This window comes from Mirounga angustirostris, unplaced genomic scaffold (assembly GCF_029215605.1).
Source record: "Mirounga angustirostris isolate CCGP_5_RB_7025 unplaced genomic scaffold, mMirAng1.0.hap1 SCAF_3, whole genome shotgun sequence".
Classification (NCBI taxonomy): Eukaryota; Metazoa; Chordata; class Mammalia; order Carnivora; family Phocidae; genus Mirounga; species Mirounga angustirostris.
In genome coordinates, this window is record NW_026991711.1 from 52,579,242 (window position 1) to 52,605,389 (window position 26,148).

The 26,148-nt window shown below is 42.2% G+C and overlaps 1 protein-coding gene across 1 annotated transcript in view; it reads left to right on the forward strand.

Moving 5' to 3' along the window:
- Nucleotides 1–222: 222 nt before the first annotated feature.
- TNFSF11 (TNF superfamily member 11) overlaps nt 223–26,148 on the forward strand; it is a 31,544-nt gene continuing 5,618 nt past the window's right edge. The window contains exons 1-3 of the mRNA XM_045867535.2: nt 223–520; nt 7,017–7,184; nt 26,039–26,084. Coding sequence (XP_045723491.1) covers nt 281–520; nt 7,017–7,184; nt 26,039–26,084 — 454 coding nt within the window. The 5' untranslated portion in view covers nt 223–280. The remainder of the gene's footprint in view (nt 521–7,016; nt 7,185–26,038; nt 26,085–26,148) is intronic.

Sequence of the window (26,148 nt, forward strand, 5' to 3'; positions counted from 1 at the left end):
AGGAAGGGGAGCCAGAGGTGGGAGTGGAAGAGGCAGCCTCGCCCGGGGCTGATTGGCTCCGGAGGCCAGCCCTCGCCAGCGGTTTATAAGAGTTGGGGTAGCGGGGCGCCCTGCCCGCTCGCCCGCGCGCCCCCCGAGCAGCGCCCGGCTCTGAGCGCCCCACGTCGAGGCCCGCCTGGCCCCGCGCCGGCTCCGCGCCGTCTTTAGAGGTGGTCGCGGGCAGAGGCGAGCGAGGGAGCGAGCGAGGGAGGCGAGCGCCGCAGCCAGCCGGCCGAGCGCCATGCGCCGCGCCAGCCGAGACTACACCAAGTACCTGCGCGGCTCGGAGGAGATGGGCAGCGGCGGCTCGGGCGCCCCGCACGAGGGCCCCCTGCACGTCCCCCCGCCGCCCGCGCCGCCCGCGCCGCCCGCGCCGCACCAGCCCGCCGCCGCCTCCCGCTCCATGTTCGTGGCCTTCCTGGGACTGGGGCTGGGCCAGGTGGTCTGCAGCGTCGCCCTGTTCCTCTACTTCAGAGCTCAGGTGAGTGCCCGCCTCCCCGGGGGTCCGCCCACCTCGTCCCTTCAGCCCTCGTGGGAAACTGAGTCCGGCCGCCCGGCTCGGCTCCCCAGAGCTTGCACACTCGGGAGGGGAGAGTGACTCTAAAGAGGGTGCGTCCGGCTCGGCCCGGGGACAGCCCGGCGCGGGGCCCGGCGCGCTCGCCTCTGCTCTCCGCGCCCGCCCCTGCCCCGCAGCGGGCCGAGGCTGGGCTCGCCCGGCCTGTTGCGTTTGAATTTCCCCCGCGACGCAGCATTGGCCGCTCACCTCTAATGGATGATTGCACACTCCCCCTACAACCCCTTCCATTTCGAATCTGGAGCTAAGAATTAACTTAACGTCTACTTCGGGGAAAAATTGAGCGCTTAGGCGGCACCCCTTTCCCTGCCCGCCCACCACCTGCAGAGGGTTTGGTTCGTGGGGCTGGCTGCTTTGCAGCTGGGCTCCGGGCCGCCGTGCTGGAGGGGAGCGCAGAGCCGAAGGTCGCGCGCGGTGCTTGCACTGCAGGCAGCCGCTGGAGCACCCAGTGGAGATGCCCAAGGCGCCTGAGGGGCCAAGTGACCGTGCGAGACAGGTTGCGGGACAGGGGCTCCGCTCGCGCGGGGTGCAAGAGGAGGGAAGGACCCCGTGCCTTCCCACTGAGGTGGGCGGAAGAAGGAAGCAAGGTGTGTGATGGTGGTGAAGTTCTCACCCCTGACACAGCCTCGCTACAATCTAGCAAATAACTAAACTTCGAAACGATGAGAAAGAGGGCTGGGAACTGCAGGGAAAGATAGTAGAAAGGAAGGGGTAAATCTGTAATATTATGCTTTCTGGTGGTTTATGCTCTTGTGTTTTCTTGGAAATTGCAGTGCAGTTGGTTAGATTCATTCAAATGTTCTTGTCTGGTGCTGTGAACTCTTTCTCAGAGGAAGTGGAGGGCTGACTGTGCATTTTTTTTTTTTATGGGAAAAGAGAGTTGGGTTTGGACTTCATTGGTTTTCAGATTCAAAGGTTATTACTAAACCAAATTGAATGCATCAAAACACGGCATTGCTTGGATTGTATGGGTTTTTGACATGTGCCAGAGTCTTGAACTCCATTACTTGTAATCATAGGCTTTTTGTTAAATATTCATTATCCACTGTTCTGTGTTTTATAGAGCAAGTTTGATTATCTACTTTTAAAAAAAGGTAGAAATACTATAAGCAATACTTTAGGACACTTGTATTTGCATCTTAATAAAAATAATCTTTGCCTATTGATATATTTTTTCTTAACAAAACAACTTTTGCAGCAAAGATTACACACATCTATATCAAAGTGATGAAATGTTTTTCGTTCTTCAGAGTGTGATGCAGTCAAGAATGAGTGGTTCAGGGCGCCTGGGTGGCTCAGTTGGTTAAGCGACTGCCTTCGGCTCAGGTCATGATCCTGGAGTCCCGGGATCGAGTCCCGCATCGGGCTCTCTGCTCGGCAGGGAGTCTGCTTCTCCCTCTGACCCTCCTCCCTCTCATGCTCTCTGTCTCTCATTCTCTCTCTCTCAAATAAATAAATAAAATCTTTAAAAAAAAAAAAAAGAATGAGTGGTTCACCCATTTTCTCACCCAGTTTTCTCCTTCCGTGTAAAGTCTGTATCTATTGAGTGCCTACACTGCAGATGAGACTATTAAGTGCTATGGAATGGGAGTTAAGGATTATTAATTCAATTCATAAAATATCCACCTACTATGTGCATTGCGTGGTGCCAGATTGGTACCTATAACAAAAGACTTAAAATTCTTAGTCAAACAAGAGAGCAGCATTCAGAAAAAGGAAAAAAGATGCAATCATTCTCTACTACTTTTTATCTTTTCTAACACCTTAGGAATATGGCATTTTCGTAGCAGTAATTGTGAAGTGAGTGTTCAGCATCGAAAGAGCAGTGGGGAATGAATGAGCTCTAGGGAAGATGAGCAGGTTAGATTGGTGGGGACCATGGAAATGGGTGTGGCCATGTAGAAAAGAGTGGCATGTTGGGCTCTTAGGAGAGACGTTCTGCATCTCCACAGCAATATTAATGGTCTGGTAGGCTCGGGGGTCTGTCTGATGATCACTTATTGTAATTTAGCAGTCTCCACGTTACATGAGTAATAGTGAAGCTCTCAACACCCTTTTCCAAAGTAAAAGGCCAATTAGTAAGCCTACCTAGAAAATTTTCATTTGTAGATTTAATGTCATCAGATTTTATAGGTATAGTTTTCCTAAATGCCATGAAGAATGGGTTTCTCTAAAACTTAGGCCAAATATATTAGCCATTACTCCTGAACCCCATTTTTGTACTGCAATTTTAAAGGGGCATCTTCTTTAGAAAGAAGTTATACCAGGAGCAATGTGTTCATAGGAAGACACCACTGGATTTGGTTGTGTTTTATTGAGTATATAGCATCTACTTTTGACCTAAAGGAGTCCTAATCATTTGGAGATACTTTCTGAAGTAAGGTACAAGTGAAATGCTGTGATGTCTGGCATTTGTTTCAAAATAATAGGTGGGGAGGGTTCGGGGTAGGGAAGTGGTTGCTTATAGATGAAACAAGATTGGCCATGGGTTGATAATTGTTGAAGCTTGGTGATAGGTTTGTGGGAGTTCATTCTACAATTCTTTCCACTTTTACGTATGCCAGAGGCCCTCTTTCAAATTTCTACTAGCTAAGAGAGTAGACTCGATTTGACCCATCACTAATATAACATTTTTACTCATGTCAACTCCTTTAGATTAGAACTTGTTAGCAAATAAGAGATACCTTTTTTAGTTCCACTAAAGTTGTAAGTGTCAACTACTTGGGGTTTCTGAATGCATCCGAATTAGAATGAAATCATTTAGGATCAAGTAACATGTTTGCAGTTTATAGTAAACAAAAGAGAAAAAGGAGCCAGTTCTATTGTTTTTGTTGGGGGGGGGTTGCTATGTAATTCTTCAAGAAAAACCCCCACTTAATTTAGTTTTATATGCATTTAGAAGAATGCCCAGAATAGTGTAAAAATTACAGTGACTTTAAAAGATGTTTCTCCTTCTCTCTCAACTCATGTTTGAATAGTTAAAAATGAATCAGCCTCCCAAGTGTTTGCAGATTGCCTGTGCCCAGATTGAAAAGAAAAAAAAAAAGTACTAGATCTAAAGTAGATTGGCTTTTCCTCCACCAACCTTGCCAAAGAAAAAATAACATGTGGTTTGTGCTATATATTTACCACATAGTATTCATACTTTGGTTTGCAAAGAAGAAGAAGAAAAAAAAACTTCCAAAAAGTTGCTTGAAAAGTTGATGGGCGTGCTTTCTTTCTTTCTTCTTTCTTTCTCTCTCTCTCTTTCTTGCTTTCTTTCTTTTTCTTTCTTTTAACATCCATATAACCATATTCAAAGTTTGGATTTTAGCTACAAGGTAAGCTTTTCAGAAAACTCAATCTCCATTGCCCTTTGAACTCCTTCCCCCAAACGCCCAGTATGCACACCAACCTCCCTGGGTGTTTGTTCCCCAAACTAGAGAGCAGTCACTACTGCGACTCTGATGTGGAGGTGTGACTCTCATGTGGAGGTGTGCGGGCTGCCTGTTTGAAAAAACAGATAACGAAGTAGCACAAATGTCAAGCATCCTGCTTCATTTAACCCTACACATGATCACATTTCAAAGAAGTGTGTTTTTTTTTAAGGACTTTCATTTCAGATGAACTACATCATCTGATAAATGCATTTTAAAGTCTTTTAAATCAGATATTCAAGGTTTATAGAATATGTTCAGACATTTCTAGGTACAATGAAGTCATTTGTAACTCAGTTCACAGTAATTTTTTTTGATGAGCTTCTGCGTTGCTCTGTTGTGTACCGTATGTTCAAGAAGGGAAGGACTGCCTCTTTTGCTCACTACATCATTGGCAGCATTGAACCCAGTGCCTGGTATGTTCAATTTACTAAAGAAGCTTTTCAAATGATTCACAACACTAGAAACTTGCAGTATGGAAGTTATCTAATGAGTAGCTAAACTAGACTAAAAAGTAGCATTTTCTTCAGTCATGCAAATTCTCTCTCCAGACTAGAGGGAGAGGGTGTGGGATAGGAAAGTCCTCTGTTCAGCCCCTGGACCAAGCACCGTGGAGTGCCCCACACCTTGCCCTAGGGTCTTCCCCGCATGGAGACTCCCAGAGCAGAGGCCCCCACTGGTGTGTGTGTTCTGCCAGCCCCCACTCCCTCAACTCGTCTCTTTTCTCCTGGTCTCCATTTTGGACAAGGGAAAGCTACAAGACACTGGAACAAGAAAGATGTCTGGTTGCAGGTTAACAAGACATTTCTAAGTAAACAAAATAAATGACTATCGAAATTAACTATGCCACGCTTTCTTTTGGGAAAACAACTGATGACTTTTATATATGTTTTAGTTCTCGTGTTGCCTTCCTAAACAGTGGTTCTCCAGCGCACATTTGAAGCTCTTGGGGAGAGAGATTTAGTTGGCCCCTACCTTCAGGGATGGGGGTTCAGTTGGCTGGGGGTGGCATCTGGGCCACCAAAAAGTGGAGACTTTTTAAGAGACAGGGGACAAAATCTTTGTGTTATATTTCTTTGCATCAGATCACTAGCCATTATTATTGTCACAAGAGTTTTGTACTAACTGCTATTGCTTGTGAAAAAAAAAATTAAAATTGGTGTCCAAGGAAATTTCAAGAGCTTTTAAGAGCAGAAAATCTATATTTGTACATTTCATATTTGAAAGCATTTCTTCTCCAACTTTCATGTACTTGGGGAGGACCTGGGATCTAGTTAGGATGCAGATACTCAGGCGGTGCACCAGGGACCTGAGAGTCTGCATTTCTAAGGAGCTCCGAGTGAGCCCGTGAAGCTACAGGTGCTCGGACTCTACTTCCAGGAGTGACAACATGGCGGACAACACTGCTTCCAGTTGATGGCACTTAGTCTGTAAGCAGGCCTGGAGCTCAACCAATTTTAGGGTCCCCAGGCATTTCCCCGCGAACACCACATTGTTCCTGTAGCTCAGCAGTTCCCTGGTGGTGAGCCAACTGAGGCCTTGTTATGATTCTTCCTTCCTTCTTGAGGTCTGAACCCAATGACCCTTCATATCAGCTGCCCAGGCTTCTCTGATTTTGTGGGAAACTTAGTGGCATAAGTGAGCTTTTAAAAAAAAAGTGTGATTGAAAAGCTTTCCTTATATAAAAACTCACATATTCTGATTTATACTGATTATTGTAAAGAAAATATGAAAAATAAATATAGATTACAAATAGTTTTGCTTTGTTAAGGACACCTCTCCCATATGCAAGACTGAAATAATAAAATCTGTATTAGTGGGTGCACGTGTGTTGAAAGGTTATCATTCATTTTGAGAACCTCAGATATGGATAGAGTACTTTCCAGTTTATTTCTGATGGTTGGTTAATAAACCTACCCATCTTTTTTGATTACTTTTAAGAAGATAAATCAGGCACTGAGAGAGCTGGTATTAATTCACGAGCTTATATTATAAACTATAATTTTTCCTTTCTTCATCCAGTCTGTACCTACTAATGAGCAAATGCACACAAGGTACCTTGAATTTTTGAAAGAAGAGGACAATAAGTTAAACAATTATTATTAAAACAATTGATAGCTAATTATCTCTACCCTTTGCTTGGCAGTTGAAACTCCTACAAGGGCTTATCAGAACCTCAGGAAGAAGGGTTAGACAATTGCAAGAAAAGAGTAATACTTAAAGAGATGTGTATGCAGACAACCAGCTAACAACTCGATGGGGATATTTTGGGTGGGACAATCCCTTACATTGTAGGAATTTTCGCATCTCCCCCCTGCAAGTATCCATACAACCTGTTCACCCCATACAGCCTTCTTCATCCCATGTGACATTAACTTTTGCCCCCTGACAGACATACCACTCCAGGTTAAGAAACCCTGATTAGAGTTTCAACACAAAGGGAAATTATGCTTCTGGCTTTAGGTTTTTTGGGGGACCTAGGAACTGGATTTCCCCCTCCCTTCTTTGGCTGATTAAAATATACATTGATTAAGGGAGAAAGGCCAGACAAACATGGTGGCTAAAGATGGTGTTTATTTCACCTGATTTTTGTAGGCTTCATGCTTTGAATATCCAAGTGAGTTTCATCATCCTACCTAGCATGCTGGGTATGACTTAAAGAGAAAAAGCTTCCTCTACCTGCACTGACCACACGTGATTTTCCTCGACGGTCCTCCCCCCTATGAGGACTTTCACGTTGGCAGACAATTTTGATCATTTCCCCACGATTCACACATGTATACTTGTGTTGCGAATCATAGCTGCTCATAAAAATGAAGTAGAAGTCAATGTTTCACCAATTTGAGGGGAATTGTACTCACTATTAATTGTTGGGGACATAAAGACTCTTGTAAGAATGAATTTTTTTGTCCTTAGTCAGTCACACTTTATTGAATAGCAGAATGATCAATGATAATTACTCCACGTCCTTTTTTTTTTTTCCTCAGATGGATCCTAATAGAATATCAGAAGATGACACTCACTGCATTAATAGAATTTTCAAACTCCACGAAAACGCAGATTTGCAAGACACAACTCTGGAGAGTCAAGAAACAAAATTAATACCTGATTCGTGTAAGAGCATTAAACAGGCCTTCCGAGCAGCTGTACAAAAGGTGAGTCCACATAAGGATATAAGTCAAGGGTCCGCACTGACCCTGCTAATACCGAAAATTAATACTGGCTGAGTGCTTTGACTTTGTTCTTTTTCATTTCTATAATTTGTAAAAGAGCTAAAGAGAATTTTTAAAAGATTAGTAGAATTCTTTTGAAGTTGGTAGTGGCTTCTTATGATGACTAGAGACATTCATGCACATATTCTTTCCTTTCCTTTCTCTTTTTCTTTCTTTTTTTTTAAGAGGAGTCATTTAAATTCATACATTGAAGGAGGACAAAGATAGTTTGTGGTAGTTAATGGGTCAGTTTGCTGGTGTGAACTCCCTGCGCTAGAAACCATTCCCTCAATTTATAGGACACCCTGCTATTTCCTTTACATTTGGTTTTGTAAAGGTAGGATCTCCTATTCCACATCTGTTGGTCCAGGACTCTGTTAAAAATAACAGTTCTGTACCTCTGAAACAAATAATACATTATATGTTAAAAAAAAAAAGAAGAAGAAGAAGATAGCAGGAGGGGAAGGATGAAGGGGAGAGATCAGAGGGGGAGATGAACCATGAGAGAGAGACTATGGACTCTGAAAAACTGAGGGTTCTAGTGGGAAGATGGGTTAGCCTGGTGATGGGTATTAAAGAGGGCACGTTCTGCATGGAGCACTGGGTGTTATACGCAAACAATGAATCATGGAACACTACATCAAAAACTAATGATGTAATGTATGGTGATTAACCTAACATAATAATAAAAAAAACCAAGCTCATGCATAAAAAAAAAATAATTGTAAGTGGTCCGTTGTTGTCATCTGTGGTGAGGAGGTAAGCAGGCAGAGCAGGAAGTGACGTGGTGGGCAAGGTGGAAATTCTGTGTCCATCTTCTCATCTTCCAGGAGAGCTGAGTGAGAAGGGAGGAGATGGGGATGGGAGAGACCAGTGACTTCTCTTACACTGACAGCTCCAAGTGAGAAACATTGCAATTAATAACTGCGTGTTCTACTTTTCTGAATAAAGCCACTTGAGAATTTTGCGGCTGTGGAATTATTTTACTTACTGACTCCACCAAAAACTGGGTAGAACCCAGTGACTCCAATGCAAGCCTGCCTGCACACATTGCATACTAACATGCACATCTGTGTGGATTCTCGCATCGACCCATTTATCCCAGCCTCTAGTATGCAACTCCCTGGGCTATATCTGATCATCTTAGGGTAAATCCTAAAGTTGTCAAACTCCTTAAATCTAAATTGCATTTTAATTTAGTCTATTTTTAAAAGATTCACAGATAATAATAGCATTTTAAGGAAAGAGGATATGTGCTGGAGGTAGGGAGATGAAGCTGTTTTGTATCTAAAGTTGATATTTGCTGTATTTTGTCAAATCTAAGATACCACCAATTTTGAACTTATGTCATTATTTCATGCATCACAAAGAAAGAAAGAAATGTCGACAAAAATATTAAACACAGGGGCACCGGGGTGGCTCAGTCGGTTAAGCATCTGCCTTTGGCTCGGGTCATGATCCCAGGGTCCTGGGATCGAGTCCAGCATCGGGCTCCCTGCTCCGCAGGAAGCCTGCTTCTCCCTCTCCCTCTGCTTCTCTCTCTGTCTCTAATGAATAAATAAATAAAATCTCAAAAAATATGTTAAACATGATCATCATAGATTCTGTTTGCATCTTAATTTCAGAGTTACTAAAATGTAAAAAAAAATGCATCAGAGAAGCAATGAAATACATATTGCTTTAATATCTATAAGAGCATACCAGTTATACATATTACATTTTTGTTATAATTTAATGTATAGGTGCTTAGCTTTAGCAGTAGATACATATTTTAAAGCGTGGGCTTAATTTGATCTTTTTGTCTTATATTGTAATTTTTGGGGTATAGAAACAGCAACTCTGCTAGTCTGTTCATTTTTATTGTTTTGTTTTATGTTTCATTTTCATTGGTCTACTTTCTTATCCCATCTCCCAAATGTTGGGTAATCTATCTATAAACAGTGATTTACATGTACTAGAGGTAGTCTATTACTTAAAAACAGAACCCCTAATTAAGGTTATTCTGGTTAGGTAAATTACTATCTCCTAATTTTCTGTGTGAATTGACCCGTATTGTACCTCCTTACAATGAAGAGATAAGCTTTTAATTTCATGGGTGTCCTGGTTCTTAAGAATTATCCTTCAGGGTTTTTTTCTGGAAGAATAGGATCAGCCAAGATAATTTTGAAAATAAAAAAATATTAAAAACGGATACCATTAACATTTATTTAAGAGAATGCAAAAGTGGTTCATCTTAATGCGTCAAGAGAGAAAAACATTAGCATCTCGTAGATACTAAAAAAGTGATTGACAAAATTTCATATTTATTTCTGATGTTTAAAATCCATTAGAAAACAGAACCAGATGGATTCTTGATGTTTTCCTAAATACCTCAAACTAAAAGTTAGCTTAATGGGATGAAAAACAGAAACATTTTCTTAAAGTCAGGGACACCACAAAGATGCCTAGTGTCCCCCACATTATTTAACATTGTTCAGAATATACGAGCTAATGTAATCATATGAGAGAATAAAATAAGAAAATATATGAATATATACATACACATATATGAAGGCAAAATTTGCATGTGATATGATTGTGTACTAGGGTAAATTCGAAAGAACTAAAAGGCTGCAAGCAAAGTCAATCAGTTTGCAAAAATTAGTAAGTAAGAATCACTAGCTGTCCCCATTTCAAACAACAATTAGGAAACACAAATGAAAAATTCCATTCATATTGTTTAAACAGCCCTAAAAATGAACTTAACAAGGCACAGATAAAGCTTATGGAAATTAAACTAGAAAACTCTACAGAGGCATTTACAAGGGAAAGACGTAACTATGCAAAGTCCTGATCCGTGGGAGACCAAACCCCTTAGAGTAGACTTTACTGGATGTGTGTGTGTGTGTGTGTGTATGTAATTTAGTACTTTATAACATTATTTTAAATAAGTGGGCATGGTTTGAATGGTTCGAACATGGCACTGGGAGGATTTGTTTACAATCTTTAAAAAGTAATAGCCTTACCTCATGTCCTAAGTGGAGACAAATCCTGCTGGAGAGAGTGTTGGTGGCCCAATCACTTCTCCAATCTTACACCTTCTGTTGCCTCAGTTTCTGCCCCCACCTGCCTGATCAAAACTTAATACCTCTTTGTTGTCCCATTTCCTTTGAGCTTTCTAAGTGAACTCTCTAGATAGAACAACAAACCGGTTTGTACTTAAAAGAAGCAATAATGGCAGAATTTTCAGTATTTTAGGAGCGCCCTGGGGACTTGGTGCCTCGTTCCAAATAAGCAACACTCATTATAAGAGATTCAGTACCTGGCCAGCCAAAGGAGAAAGATTGGTGGGCCAACAAGAATAATCAACTCTTCTCATTAAAGGCACACGGTTTTAATTATATTTACAGATTAGTATGACTCACAGGATGAGGAGAACTTTATTTTGCTAATAGCACATTTTTTAATAAGATTTTACCCTTATTCATGGGTAATAACATTACACACAGGCAATCCTTTTTCAAGAGTAAGGAGCTGTCATAATATACCCATGAGTGTTTGGAGGTAGAACATGCCATTTCTTACCCCAGACAAGAGGATCTTTAGGAAGGAGACGAGCGTTATCCATACCTTATCATTAGAATCAAGCCATGTTTATTAAGCGCACATACCGTGCTAGGCACGTTGCCATAATTTTTCCTATACCCAAGGACTTACTCTTCTCTTACCCTCGCCAAAGAGTGATTTACCAGCTGTGTTATCCTTTGATGAGAATTATTGGTTAATATGACATTCTTTACATCTTGCCAAAATAATCAGATTTCTCATTTCTCTTGCCAATGCTGAAAATAGAATGGAAGTATCAGGCATTCATAAAGTAGGTTTGTATCTTAGTTTTAGTTCTAATATAGATATTGACTGAACCCATAAAACAAAATTACATGTGAGGTTGCAATCATTATTGAAAGATCAAACCCATCCAGTGGTAACAAATGCTAGACATAAGCACAATATTCCATTATATGTGTGCAAAAAGTGCTGTTTACCCAGCCCGTCTTTGGTCAGACAAGTAATGCTGTTTTTCCCCCTTTTTTGTTTGTGGCTGGGCTTTCTTGGCTTTTTTTCCCCTTTAGCACAGAACTCTGAAAGCCTCTTAGTGATCCAGATCTACCAACCACAATTTACAAAGTCTATCATAACAGTCTATGACAATAAAGAAAACACTAGTACAAATATGGTGTCCAATTTATAAAGCAATTCTTGTTTCCAGCTTTGGCAGCCTCTCTGGCCTCTGCTAGCCTGAGTGGAGTGGAGAGCTCAGGCCCTGAGCAGGGGCACTTGGCCCTTAGCTCTCTCGGCCAGTCTCAGTGGAAAACCATGTGTTTAGGCACTAAATATACATTCTGAGCACTCTGGGCTGTGACTCGGCATGATTTTAGTATGCCCAGTTGTTGATTTCACATGAAGTACCTGTTTGTGAAAAACTTCCTGAAACTCAATATGAAAAGTATTTGAAAGAATGATGTGGAGGAGAGAGATCAATGCGGGATGTTTAGTGCATTCAAGATGACCCCCTCGTCCAGGATGTGGGAAGGCAGCATGAAGATTTACATGTACATGGATTTTTTAATATTAGCTTTTTTTTTTATTCTTATGTTAATCCCCATACATTACATCATTAGTTTTAGATGAAGTGTTCCATGATTCATTGTTTGTGCACAACACCCAGTGCTCCATGCAGAATGTGCCCTCCTCAATACCCACCACCAGGCTAACCCATCCTCCCACCCCCCTCCCCTCTAGAACCCTGTTTGTTTTTCAGAGTCCATCGTCTCTCATGGTTTAGCTTTTAAAACATCTTAGTGACTATTCTATAATGTATTTAGTATACAGGAATATTTTATTCAATACTTAACTTAATAAATATGTATGTTTGGGAGCATTAAAACTTTTTCCCTGAAAGAGCTGTACAATCAGAAGTGTTTAGAGGTCACAGAACAAACCTGCAAACTCCCATCAGGACGAGAACTACAGCTGTTTTGCTCACACTTGAGTATGTCACACATAATGTAGTCTCAAGAATGAAGGAAAAGAACAAATAAATGATGACTTATGGAACTCTGTGAACTAATATTTTTAAATAAACATGGGTCATCGACCAACTCATAAAGCCAGAGTGTTAGTAGCCTGCTTCCCATTTATCTGGTGTCTTAACCAATGTTATGGTGAATAATTATTAATATTGTCACCTGAGGCAGTAAGACCTCAGTACAGATACAAAAGTACCAATAATTTTTGTTGAGAGTTATCTCCATCCAGACTTTTTCCTTTAGGCATGTTTTCCTCTGGTCTCTGCAATTTCACTGCAGAATACGAAAAGCCAAGGATGATAATGACTACCAATAACTATCTTTTGTTGGCATGTTCTTGACTAACCATTTCCTGGAGTCAGGAAACCTCTGAGCCTCCAAAGGCTTACTGGAAAATGGGGAGTAAAACCAGAGCCAACATTATTGAACAATTAATTCTTACCTGGAATTCTTGTTTTATTCCCTGGGGATCAGTACATATTTGCTCTCATCTCCTACAGGATTCACAGTGTAAATTAAAACTATCTCCTTATATTAAGAATGGCGTACCCAAAGATATTCAATGCTTTGATCCCTCAGGAATTAGTCACTGTTATTTGGCACAGTCCATGCTGCTGTAACAAAGAGAACCCTCATTCATGAACTAAGTAAGATGGAGCTTTTCCCCTCTCCTGTGCAATAATCCGGGGGTGAGCAGTCCAGGGCTAGAAGGGAGGCTCCTCCATCTTCAACTGATACCTTCTGTACCTTCCATCTCTTGGTCCAAGTTGGCTTTTCCATTTGTTGCCATTTCCAGACAGAGGAAAGGGAGAGAAAAGGCCAAGAGTGGTACCTGGGAGCTGAGATACCATTGATTCTAGTAGCATCCTCTTGGCTGGAAGTTACTCATAAGACCATGCCTGGCTGTAAGGGAAGCAGCACAATATTATCTCTAGCTGAGCAGACATTTGCACCAAGGCTTGAGGAAGGGGGTTGCCATAACTCACTGGGAAGAGAAGAGCTGCATTCTAGGGGACTGTGACCAGTCTCCAATATTCACTAAACCCTGTCTAGGCAGGAAAATAGGCTCACTATATGAGCAGAGTTAACTCTGTGAATACAATACAGTAAGTCTATGAAAAATTGGAATGGCTAAGATTTTGTTTTCCTAAAATTGAAGTACCTTAAGATTATTTGGGTTCCAGGAGACAGAGAAATTTAAAAGTGGATTTAACAGCATGCATTTTTTGAAGGAACTTTCAAAGATTTGCTTAGACATATACATCCCCACATCTGTGATCTCTGAATGAACCTTGATTGTCACCTACACAGTTTTTAGTAGGTTTTATGGATTCAAGAACATTAATTTAAAGCCAAAAAGTTTATCAGATTAAGTGGTTGTGTTCTCCATAGAGAGAGCTGATTCTTTAGAATTCTGATGTCTGTTATTACAAGAAGACTCTTCCCATTTTTAAAACTAAAGTACATAAGAAATCAACTAAAATTTGAGTAGATCTTGACTACTTATGAAATTGTAATCATTAGAATCATTTCTCTAGAGTTGTTATATACCATTATTTCTCACTTGCTTTTTAGTTAAATACACACATAACAAACACAAGGAGAAAAATTAAACCCCATTCATTATCACTTTGCTGTTGTATGTGCATATGTATCCCAAGAAAGCTTCTTGTAAACCCACAAAGAAACTTGGGGTTTGGGGGCACTGGTGTTCCCAAATCAAGATGTTAGTCATGTAGTGGTTTTCCAATGGGATTTCATCTGTGCCGTAACAGTTTTGGGAACTGCAATTCAATCAACCCCAATCATATTTAGCATTTATGAAAACTGCCTTTATGGGAAAGCTGAAGTAAGACCCACAGAATTTTCCTACAAAACCAAGGCCAGCTACTGCCCTTGACCCAACAATAGGCCATTGGCTGTGATGATGTGCTCAGTCTCAGGGAGACCCAGGGCAAAAGGTAGGAGGGTTTGCAAGAGGGAAATAACAGTGAGTGGCATCATCAGAGGTGGGCTTATCTGTGTGCTAGAAGTATCCTAGGATGGAAGAAAAGATATTTTGGAACAACATTCTTAAAGAAACAAGAGATAAGGAAAGACATACCTGGAAGAGAGCATCTAACTATGTGGCTTGGGATCTTGACCTACAATTTTAGGAGTGAATAAAACTCGGGGTCCTTGGTTAGAAGGGAAGGTGGCAAAGGATAGATTGTATTGCTCCCCACAGAGTGGTTCATCTTAGGGGAAATAGAGCCTGTGGAACTGAAGAGTGATGTTCCCTAGAACGGTGTTTCCCAAGCCTGCTTAAGAATCCCTTGGGGACCTTACTTTAAAAATAAATAAATAAACCAGATTGGTCACAAAGATTTGGTAATTCAGTAGTAGACTTTGTGATTTCAGAAATCCTCTCCGAGAAGGACTGGCCTGTCTTTAAAGGAAGGCTTCAGGGTGGGAACAGAGATAGCACCTGGGACCAAGAAGGTGTACTAAGCATCCTAAGAAGATGTGAGAGCCAGCAGAGTCAGGGAAGCCTTTGGTGAATTTAAGTGGTGGATGTGAAGAGAAGGAGCCAGCCTATGGTATAGAAATGTGGGTTTTGAAAGTTGCAGAGAGCGGTCTGCAGCTAAGATGATGAGACAGATGTTTGCTTGAATCTTTTGAGATTCAGGGTCTGAGAAGGTTCTGTTCTCACATCACTTTCTCATCACTGGGTGCTGCCCTAGCCTCCAATCTTTGCCCTTCGAGAACACTAGGTGGTGTTGGTGGTGGTGGTGGTAAATATGATAATGATAACTATAGATCAGGGGGCTCATATTCATCAGAAAGTTTTGGTGAGCTCAGAACCTCTTCCTCCCAGTGCCTATGCCTGCTTCTTATCTTCTGGAACCCTTTCATGGTGAAGGACCATCTTATCATCTCCATCCCCCCAGCTAGAAGCCAGAAGATCGTCTCACACTCTCCATCACTAACTCTTTACTTGGCCCCCATCCTGTGAATTCTACCTCTTCACAAAACCTTCAACTACTTCTCTCTACCTAGTTCCTACTGTTGTCACCTTAAGGCAGGTGTCACCAGCATCGTTTCTTGCCTGGATCACTGCAGGTGGCCACCCCATCTATAGTCCCACTGCCTCTAGTCCATCCTCTCCACAGCTGAGTGACTTCTAAAATGCAAATCTGAACATGTCCCTTACTTTCCTGCTTAAATAATCTTTCAGTGGACCCCAGTAACCAACAGGATAAAGTCTGAGCTGCTGAACATATAACACAGAATCTTTTGTGCTCTGGAAACCCTCATTCCAACCCCTGCCTCTCCAGGCTCATTACCTTGTGTGCCATTCCATCGCCCACCAAGCTTGTGCTCAGTGGGGCCCTACCACAGTAAAATGCTAGAAGTTCCTTAACCTGGCTGTGCCCTTCCCCTTCTGCTTCCCTGCTGTGATCCAAAGCACAGTGAGGGCAAAGATGATATCTCTCCCAGAAACACAGCACCTTCAACACACCATAGGATGCCTGCCCGCCACCCCCCCCCCCCCCCCCGCCCCAGCAGCCTTCATTAAACTTTGTGGAATGGATGGATGGGTGAATGAAAGATGGGCGTTTCTGTTGGTCCTTTATATGTTATTCCGGGCCTTTCCTGTGTAGTCGGTTCTCTGTCTTTCAAAATTCAGCTCAGTCATTACTTCTTGAAGGAGGCCCCCACTGATGCCTGCCTGCCCACCGTTGGGTTAGAAGCTGTTCCTGTGTGTGTGCCCAGAGCTTCTTTGTTCACTCCTGTCATTCAGGGCGTCCATTGTAGGAGCTTGGTGTGGGGCTGACTCACTCAAGTGTGAGCCTTCCAGGACAGGGACTGTGTGATGTTTAGTTTCTCTCTCCAGTGACAGGCACACAGCAGGTGCTCAGTGAAAGTTTGAAGAACTGGCTTAATGAGTGAGTGAGCTCTGCTCATCCCTGCTCTTGGTGTCATCAGATGGCTGTTGGTTTGCTCTTGCCAGAAGCTAGCCACATTATGTATGCTCAGAAAGATTCACAAAGGGCTGGAGGTCACTCCCAAGTGTGATGCTTGTCCTGCTTCTTGGAGGGGGCCGTTTCTGCCTTTGGGGCATGAACACATTAAAAGGACCTTGAGGCTGGAGGACCCTGACTAGCCACCCTGCCCCTTCCTCCCTGGCCTCATTTGTTCTCAGTGGCTGGTCTGGTACCTCTGTTCCCCTTGGCGTCATATTCCTAGTAGTCCGATACTTTGGTGAGGGTCTGTGAGGGTAAGCCTCCTTTGGAGGCCACAAGGTTCTGTGGATATCAAAGCTCTGTCTGTGCAAGGGGGCATTAGTATTTCAAGTGACAGAAGACAGCAGAGACAGGATAGATAGCATGCCTCGCCCAAGATGCCGCACTGCAGTCACTCCTCCAGGCCCTTAGATTAAACTTCTTAACCGAGGACTATAGTGCAAGACATTTTGAGATTGGGCTCTTTATGAAGACTAATATTGCTGTCATAAGGCTACTTTAGGAAAACTCTAGGGCACCCTTAACAGTGGCAGAAGGTTCCTCATTTAAACCATGAAGGTTAAGCAGTAAAAACTAATTTTCTCTTCCCAGCATAGCCAGCACACTGCCAGGAAAGCATCACTCTGTTCTAGGAAAGCAAGGGCACGCTCTTCCTCAGCCTTTTGGTGGGGAGAGTACATTTTCTGTTTGCAAAGAGGTATCTTTTCCAATCAGCAGACTTCTTTTGGGAGAAATGAGCCCCCCGGTGACTATGCTTGGGAGGAGGAGACCAACGCACATCTTGGTAAAGTTCTTCACTGAGAAATTTCCAGAAGTGGTCGTGGGGTGGTGGTGGCTGATTTAGTTAGGAGGCAAACAAATTAGGAGGTTAAGAGGTAGGGTGCTGGGGTGTGGGCTGTGGATAGAATCTGTGTTGAGAAAACTTTGCTCTGGGTGAATTCTGTAAATCAATAACTTATATTAAGAAATAAAGAATTTGGGGCGCCTGGGTGGCTCAGTTGGTTGAGCGACTGCCTTCGGCTCAGGTCATGATCCTGGAGTCCCGGGATCGAGTCCCGCATCGGGCTCCCTGCTCGGCGGGGAGTCTGCTTCTCCCTCTGACCCTCCCCCCTCTCATGTGCTCTCTCTCATTCTCTCTCTCTCAAATAAATAAATAAAATCTTTAAAAAAAAAAAAGAAATCAAGAATTTTAGGGATCAAAATGTCGAGTTGCGAATGAGACAGAGATGGCTCTTCCTTTCAGGTTTAGTGGGCCCAGTGCCCCACCCGCCGGCTCCCCTTCCTGCTGCTAGCTGGGCCACTGGACCCACTGGACCCAGTCCTCCTCCCCTTGCGCCCCTCCCCCCATGGGGATGGCTAGGAGCTGCCCTTCCCCCTCACCAGTGCTCCTCTCTTGTCCTGGTGCCCTGAAGGCTTCAAGGCACATGGCCCGAGAAGCCCAGACTCTGCTTTACCCTCATAACATGTATTTAGGTGACAGCACGCTCAGTGGATCCTGCTCTTAAAGTTCTTTGCTTTGAGGTTATTTTGAACTGTTACCACAGACAGCTCATTAGGAACTACGGGCCCCCCCCTTCATCCAGGTGCTATAAAGTGTTCCCCCATATCCTGTGGATTAGAAGGCCAGTGTGAGCTTTAGGGGAGGGAGGAGAGCAAGAGGCTGAGACATCTGTATTAATGCTGTCTCTTTAGTTGTTGCACGACGCCTGGGTATTCTCTCTGGGGCTGCGCATGCTTTCTGTGCCTTGTAAGGCAAGAATACCAGGCAAATAAAATCTTTCCAAATAAAGACGAGCTACTGATCAGACAGTAAGACGTCTCTCTGAGAGAGCACTTGGAGACCATGTCGGTATGAACCGGAGGGCAAGATACTGACTATAAGTAGCTTGTGTGGCTGGTAGACCTGTGGTGTCCCACAGGGGCCTCAGTGGTGGGTTTGGGGGCTCAGGGCGGGGGATAGCAAGGGAGGCTGAAGCAGTAACCAGGACATCTCACAGGGCCTTCTAAGCCCAGGTGAGGAATGTGGACTTCCTCCTGAAGCCTGTGGGTGACTCCTGGAAGATTTTCAGAGAAGGACCAAGCTCCTCTGTGTTTTTTCGGATGCTCCAGCAGCAATGGGTCAGTTTGAGGACAGCAAGAGACTGGGAGAGGAGGTAGGAGGCGATTATCATAATCCTAACGAGAAATGATGAGAGCTTGAAGGAAGGCAGTTGTACTTGGCGGAGAGAGGAGGGGATGGCTCTTTGAGCTGTTTATGTGGTGGAAGTCTCCAGGACTTCTCTGCAGGAATGGGAAACTGGCTATTCATTTTCAGAAACAACCCCTGTGTGGCATTCATGTGCTAACTCGGCTGATGAATACCCTATTCTTGTAACTTGGTTGGAGAAGAATTACGTGAAGGGTATCATTAAGATGTTAAAATGAATGCATTACATATGTTAACAAGTGTGTGAACCCTGTATTATATCTGGCAAACGGGGTGTTAAATCCTCCTTCAACCAGCCAGATGTCCCTGCAGCTGCTGTGGGTACTGCAGAGGGAGGCAGCCACCTGAGACCCCAGCTATGAGCTGGTGCCAATGGTTTCCAAAGCATCTGGCTGTACAAATTCCTTCTTCTATGCTCCGACTGACAGGCACCGCATGGATCACACAATTCACGTCCCAATGCACAGGTGGCATTTTCAGTCTCAGAAGCTCAACCTCCAGTAACTTGACCTTTCCGGGGAATTTTTACAGCTAAGAATGTCCTCCATGGGAGCTTCAATCAACTTCTGTCATTTCGTAAGATACGAAAACACTGCCATCGAGCAAATAAGACCTTTTTAATAACATTCACTCTTGAATTGGAAGGCTATCAAAGTCTTGTTTGGGGCAGTGGTCCAACTGAGTTTGCAAAAGCTTAACATTTGCTGGAAATGTTGAAATTACCTGGAGCAAAATTTTCATAACTCCACAAAGGAGCTGAAAATACTCATAGGTGTTTGTATTTATTCTTATAGAGTACAATCTCTCCTAAGTGGCTTTGATTTATCAAGATTGAGCCAGTTCTGAGAGGTCTCCCACCTCCCTATGTTTGGCGAAAGACCCTAAAATATTTTAGAAGATGTTTGAAAGAGCTGCGCCAACAGACTGAAGACCCGGTCTGCACTCTTCAAATTTACCCTACCACACTCTGGGTATTGTTCTTCTTGGATGTTGAGTTCGGGAGAAGTCGAAAAGAAGCAATCCTAGACACCACAGTTACACAACCACAAAATCGATCTTTTGTGTGCTTTCTTTCCTGGTGGAGGAATTGTGAAATCACAACATTCTTCTATGAGTGAAATAAAAGTCGAAATTAAAAAAAAAAATTGTATCGGTTGTTTTCTTGTCTGTTCAGATGGACTCTGACAGCAAAGATGAAACATCAGTGCAGTCTCAAAAGGAAAATACCACAATGAGAAGATTAAAAAATGTTGTGAAATTTCCTCCGCTGTATTGTTTTGAGACTCTGGAGTGGGGGCGATTGCACGATCAGGTCTGCAAAGCCTGGCTGTGGCGTCCCAGGCTTGTCAGTGTTGGACAGCGTTCACTAGGTGGCGGTATGTCAGAGGGTTTCTTTTTTTCTTGAATTGGCAGCAATTTCTTTGGCTGCCTACCAGTAGTTCGCTTTTTCTGTTTGTTTGGAAGGGTTAAATGAAGCTATCATAATCGAGGCCCACATTACGCTTATCTAAAAATGCATAATTCTGCTGAAAAGCCTACTTGTTACAGTGTGATCATAAAATCAATTCATTCATTCATGTGAGTTTTCTTAGTCACTTATAGGTAATGATCCTAGTTGTCGTGGGTAGTTTATAGAAACCAGGGGGCAATTCTTTTTGTCCCCTGCAAGTAACAGATGCTAAGCATACTGTATTCTGAAAAGGCAGATCGCTGGTCTTCCTGAGGAGCAGACATCGGGTTCTCTTTTGTGGCTCTTAGGGAAGACCTTAGGGAGGACTCTCTGCCCAGATTTTTCACCTTGGAAAATGTTTCTGGCTCCTGCTAAAGGCTGTTTGCTGGGAGGTGTGTCAAAGCTACCTATCCTTCTTTATGATCGTGTAGACCACATATGCACAGGATGTTTATCCAGACACTCAGCTTTTTTTTTTTTTTTTTAACTTACAGCTGGATTTAAAATACGATAAACACACATAATATTCTAAAAAAGATCTCTTTCATCTGAATAATTTGTTCATAGGAAAGGAGCTGGATATTCTTTGTAGTGTTTCCCCAAATTAGATGATCAGAACTTTTTGAATTCAAAGAAACCAGAAGCAATGTCTGAATGATAAGATCTGAGAATAAAGAACTGTACATTTTAGGACACTCTAATTAGTGTGACAGAAGTAGAGGACTAGAGTGGATGAAAATAAATGTAAATGCGCTGCTTAGAAAATAAATGGAATTGTCAGTTGGGGTGAAGTTTCAGTACTCGTTTAGAAGGGTTTCCTATAATCTTGAAAATTAAAAATATTAGGGGGGCATTCAAGAAAGATCCATGCTTAGCATATACATAGCCAAGTATCTGTTGTTTGAGAAAAATGACAAAACAGATTTGCTCCTGCCGTGTGGAGTGGACTCAGCAGAGTCACATTTGGAGATGTGATGCCCCTCATGCCCAGGGTCTGCAGGCCCTGGTTCGGGCACTTCACCAGCCAAGCCCCGAACATGACTCAGCCAGTTCTGAGCCTGTTTGCTGAAGACCCTGGAAATTCGGAGACCATATTTCCTGATGTCAAACTCTTTTTTTGTCAGATTTTCCAGGCAACCTGCAGGGACTCAGCAGTCAGATCCCCAGTGAAGATAAGCCTCCTTTCAGACTTTCTACTTCAGGGAGGAAAAAAAACCCTAAGGATTTCTTGACAGGCATAGGGGAAGGAAAAAAAAAAGATCTTTTTTTTTTTTTTAAGATTTTATTTCTTTATTTGAGAGACAGAGAGCATGAGAGAGATCATGAGCAGGGGAGAGGGGCAGAGGGAGAAGCAGACTCCCCACTGAGCAGGGAGCCTGATGTAGGGCTCAGTCCCAGGACTCTGGGATCATGATCTGAGCTGAAGGCAGACGCTTAACTTACTGAACCACCCAGGCCCCAGGGAAAAAAGATCTTTTCCCCTCTCCCCACTTAGGTTCTCCAGTTGGGGCTTTGTAAATTAGACTGATAAAAGCAAGATTAATGAAAGAAAAGCATATGCATGTATTGAATGTATGTTTCCTAAAGAAATGAAGACCTGAAGAAATGGTTAGCCTGACTGGTTTTTATTTTATTTTTTTTAAAGATTTTATTTATTTACGACAGAGAGAGACATAGCGAGAGAGGGAACATAAGCAGGGGGAGAGGGAGAGGGAGAAGCAGGCTTCCCGCCGAGCAGGGAGCCCGATGTAGGGCTGGATCCCAGGACCCTGGGATCACGACCTGAGCTGAAGGCAGACGCTTAACGACTGAGCCACCCAGGCTCCCCCTGACTGGTTTTTATACTAGGTTTGATGGAGAGTGGAAAGGTGTGGGAAAATGTGACAGGACAAAAGGGCCTGTTGCTTCAGGTTCTTCTTAGCATCCTTACATCTTAGAGATAAGGATGCTCTTTTCTGCCAGTTAGGAGGAGAGCAACTCTCACACAAGGGTCTTATGACTGCTTCAGAGGAGAAGGACGAGGGTCCTTCCTGCACCTGCCACTTCTCAAATTCCTTCAGCTTAAATTATTCAATATGCTGAGGCCTTATATTTTGGAGTAGCATGTTCTGAACCCCATGAAGGACCGTTGAAACTTTTCTGCCAGCTTTCAGGCATGTATTCGATGGCCACCTCTTGTAAAGGGAGAGTCAGAGACAGAAGTTCAAGTCCCAGCTTTTATTAGGAGAGTCCTCATTCTCTCAGCCTCCATTTACCAGTCCAAAAAATGAGGTTAGTGATAGTTACCCAGCCTCTGATTCTAATAAGAATCAAATACGATATCCAAGGGAAAATACTCTGTTAGCTACACATGTAAGGGATTATTTAATTTTCAGCATGAATATGTGGAATATATGTAAGTTATGAGAATATAATAAATCTGTGGCCAAATACAGACTACCAAATAGCCATTCATGGGAGCACTCAATTAGTAATAACGTTTGTCAATGCCTGCCCTATATTAGAATCACCTGGAGAGATTCCTTTAAAAAAAAAAAACCAAATTAATATCAGACTAATTGCATTAGTTTGGGTGGAGTTGGGGCCTGGGCACCCAAGATGTAGTCTTAGAAGAATATTCTGTTTATGGTTGGCATCTATGCACATCAACTAGAGTTCAAAAAATTGGGGGTGAGGTAGGGATACAAGAATAGATAATAAGAATACATTTTTCGTAGCCTCAGGTTGTAGACACATCATGCATTGCCTTTTCACGTGGAAACTTCTCTATAGGATTTCTGAGAAGATTTGCAATTTTGGGTACCTAAGAACAGGTATAACATGAAAGCAGCGTTACGTGAGGGGTCTCTAGCTAGAGTTCTAATTCATCCTGGGTCAGGACACATTAGGGTTTCTTTGTTTTTTGTTGTGGTTTTTTTGTTTTGTTTTGTTTTGTTTTTTAGCAGTCATTGAAAGTGCTTCTGAATGGTGCTGGTTATTGAATTTTCTTGTGAAAAGTTTCTGTGACAGCTCTGACCTAGAAGCCACAGGAGAATTTTATTCCCAGGTGGGAAAGAACAAACTTTCCCTGCCCATTTCATCAGTGACTTTAGTCTGCTGCTTCTTTTGCCCGAGTCTCAACCTTCAAACAAATGTCAGATTGGCCCATCTCTGAAATCTTTTGGGATTTCAGGGGGATTGCTGTTCTCGAATTGAGGCCCTAGGCCAGCAGTACTCGCTTACCTGCTAGAAATGCAAATTCTCAGGCCCTACCCAAGACCTACTAAGTCAGAAACTCTGTTTCAATGCGCCCTCTGGGAAACCGTGATGCATGCTCAAGCCTGAGAACTGCTGAGCTAGCACATAAGCTCTTCCCTTGTTTTTCTCAATAAAAGGTGTGTTTTTCTCCATAGAAAAGCACGAAGCAGACATTTGTAGACATATGCCATACTTAGCTTTGCTTCATTCCCCCTCTTCCCTCTCCCCTCTGAGGATGAGGCAAATCAGGGCTAGAGGGAAAATGAAGGGTAGCTTTAAATTCCCGAATTACTCTGTCATCAAGGATCCTGCTCCAATCTTTTAAGAGATAGTAATCAGGTAAAGAAACATTTGTATATATAAGTGTATCAAGATATTCACTATGTATAAAGATATTATATTGTAAATGTATAAATATATATACAATGTATATCTCTATTATAAATGTATATATGGTGAAGATACATTGTATATGTGTGTGTATATATATATATACACACATATTTAACACTGTAAAGATATACACATGTAAAAGATATACTATATATACAAATGTGTAAAGATACACACAATGTATAAAGACACACTGTGCCTCTATAAATCTGTTATAAATACAGGGGAGACTAAACCAGGAAATTCCAGAAATCAGAGTACCATTGGGAATCCAGAAGTTATAAGAAGAGAGTTGGGATATTAGAGGTCAGCAGGGGAGAAAAATAAATCTTGGATGGAGAGGGAAGGATAAGGCCTGGGAAGGGCCATTGCCTTGCGCCACTTGCCACAATTGCCTAGAATTTCCTACAAACAGTGCTCCAGAGTTCTGCAGGGCAGTGCCGGGGGTCAAGGCAAGGGCAGAAGTTAGCCCTGGATGAGTGCCCAAGGTTTCTTTGTAAAAGTCAGTCACACTGTGACTTCTTTAGGTAACAGAAAACAGTTTGCTATCTCCTCCAAGCGTTTTTAAAAATAGAATAGATTCTTATCTCTCTTGAGAGTCCTGAAGACAGAGAGAAAAATCAATGTTATCGTCTCTAGAATCCTTCCAACTGTTAACAGTTGAAGTTGTGTTTGCCTCTATCTATATCTATCTATCTATCTATCTATCTATCTATCTATCTATCTATCTATCATCTATCTATCTAACTTCTACCTATCCATCATCTATCCATTATCTATCTATCCATCTATTATCTATCTATCTATCCATTATCTATCATCTATCTATTATCTATCTATCATCTCTCTATCCATCTATTATCTATCTCTCTATCCATTATCTATCATCTATCTATTTATCTATTATCTATCTATCATCTCTATATCTATCTACCCATTATCTATCATCTATCATCTATCTATCTATCTATCTATCTATCATCCATCTCAAAGCCCTTATCTCCAGACACTCAAAGAATTTAGGTTATGTGGCTAATTTTTTAAATATCACGGGATGGAGCTGGGCGGGGGGGTGGGAAACGGTTAGCATGGATGGTCATCCCAATCATAGAGAAATTAGGAATCTCTCCAAGAGTGTTTCTAGTATCTAGGTATTTGAATTACCAGACACTCTGCTAAGTGCCTACATGCATTACCTCATTTAATCTTAATCCCCACCTTATGATAGAGGTGCTATTAATATGGTTAGTACAGGTAGGTGGCTGATAAGGGATTTGAACTGAAGTTAAACCTGACATTTCACCCACTCTATCTTAATATTTAATGGTAGCTAAAGTCTTGATTCAGATGGGCATGCAGTTACTTACCTATTCGATCTTTCATTTCAGGGCTCAAGTCGAGATATGCAGTTACCTGTGCTCTTTACATACTTGTGTTCTTTCTTTTTCTGGTTTGAGTTTCTTTTTTTTTAAGCTTTTATTTATTTATTTGAGAGAGAGAGCAGGAGCAGGGGTTGGGGAGGAGCAGAGGGAGAGGGAGGAGCAGACTTCCCGCTGAGCAGGGTGCCCAGGGTGCTTGATCTCAGGATCCTGGGATCATGACCTGAGCCAAAGGCAGATGCTTAACCGACTGAGCCACCCAGATGCCCCATTCTGGATTGAGTTTCTAAACCTCTATTTGTGGCTGTATTTTAACTTAATTATTGATACTCTAAAAGCTCTTAGACTTCCATATAGTACTTTAAATGCACTGTGATTTTTTTTAAATAAAAAATTAACCATTGAGAGCTAAGCATTATTTGCTTTCCTGTGAGCTGAACTTCAGTGTGGTAACAGGAATTCACTAAAAAAATAGACATAAAAAGAACCTCCTTAAAGATTTAAGAGGGTCATATATTTTGTGGTAATTTTTATTTTCCTAGTTAACTTCATCTTCGTTTGTGTATCTGCTACAAATTCTTAATTATGCTTAATTATTCCAGGTTTTATAATTTACATTGTCTTTTATTTCCTCTTATTGTCCAAAGTATTTTGTTAGATAGTATGTATTTTTAAGCATATCAACATAATTCTTTGGGATGAGCTTCTCTTTTTTTAAGATTTTTTTATTTTGGAGAAAGTGAGCATGCAAGTGGGGGGAGAGGCAGAGGGAGAGAATCTCAATCAGGCTCCCCACTGAGCACAGAGCCTGATGCAGGGCTTCTCACAACCCTGAGACCATGACTTGAGCCAAGACCAAGAGTTGGACACCCAGGCACCCCAGGTTGAACTTCTCTTGATATCTACCTAGAACACCAAAGAATTTCACTGCTTATGTATGTCTGGCATATTTTGAAGGAAAGAAGATTAATTTATCATATGTCCAACAATCCTAAATTCTTATGGCTTGACTGGAAGAGTGAATATATAAATAAGATTTTTGTCTTTTTATTTCAGGAATTACAACATATTGTTAGATCACAACACATCAGAGCAGAAAAAGGTAAGCATGGATCTGCATGAATATCTGAAATCATATAGGGTCAGTACTCTTGGGGCTAACATTG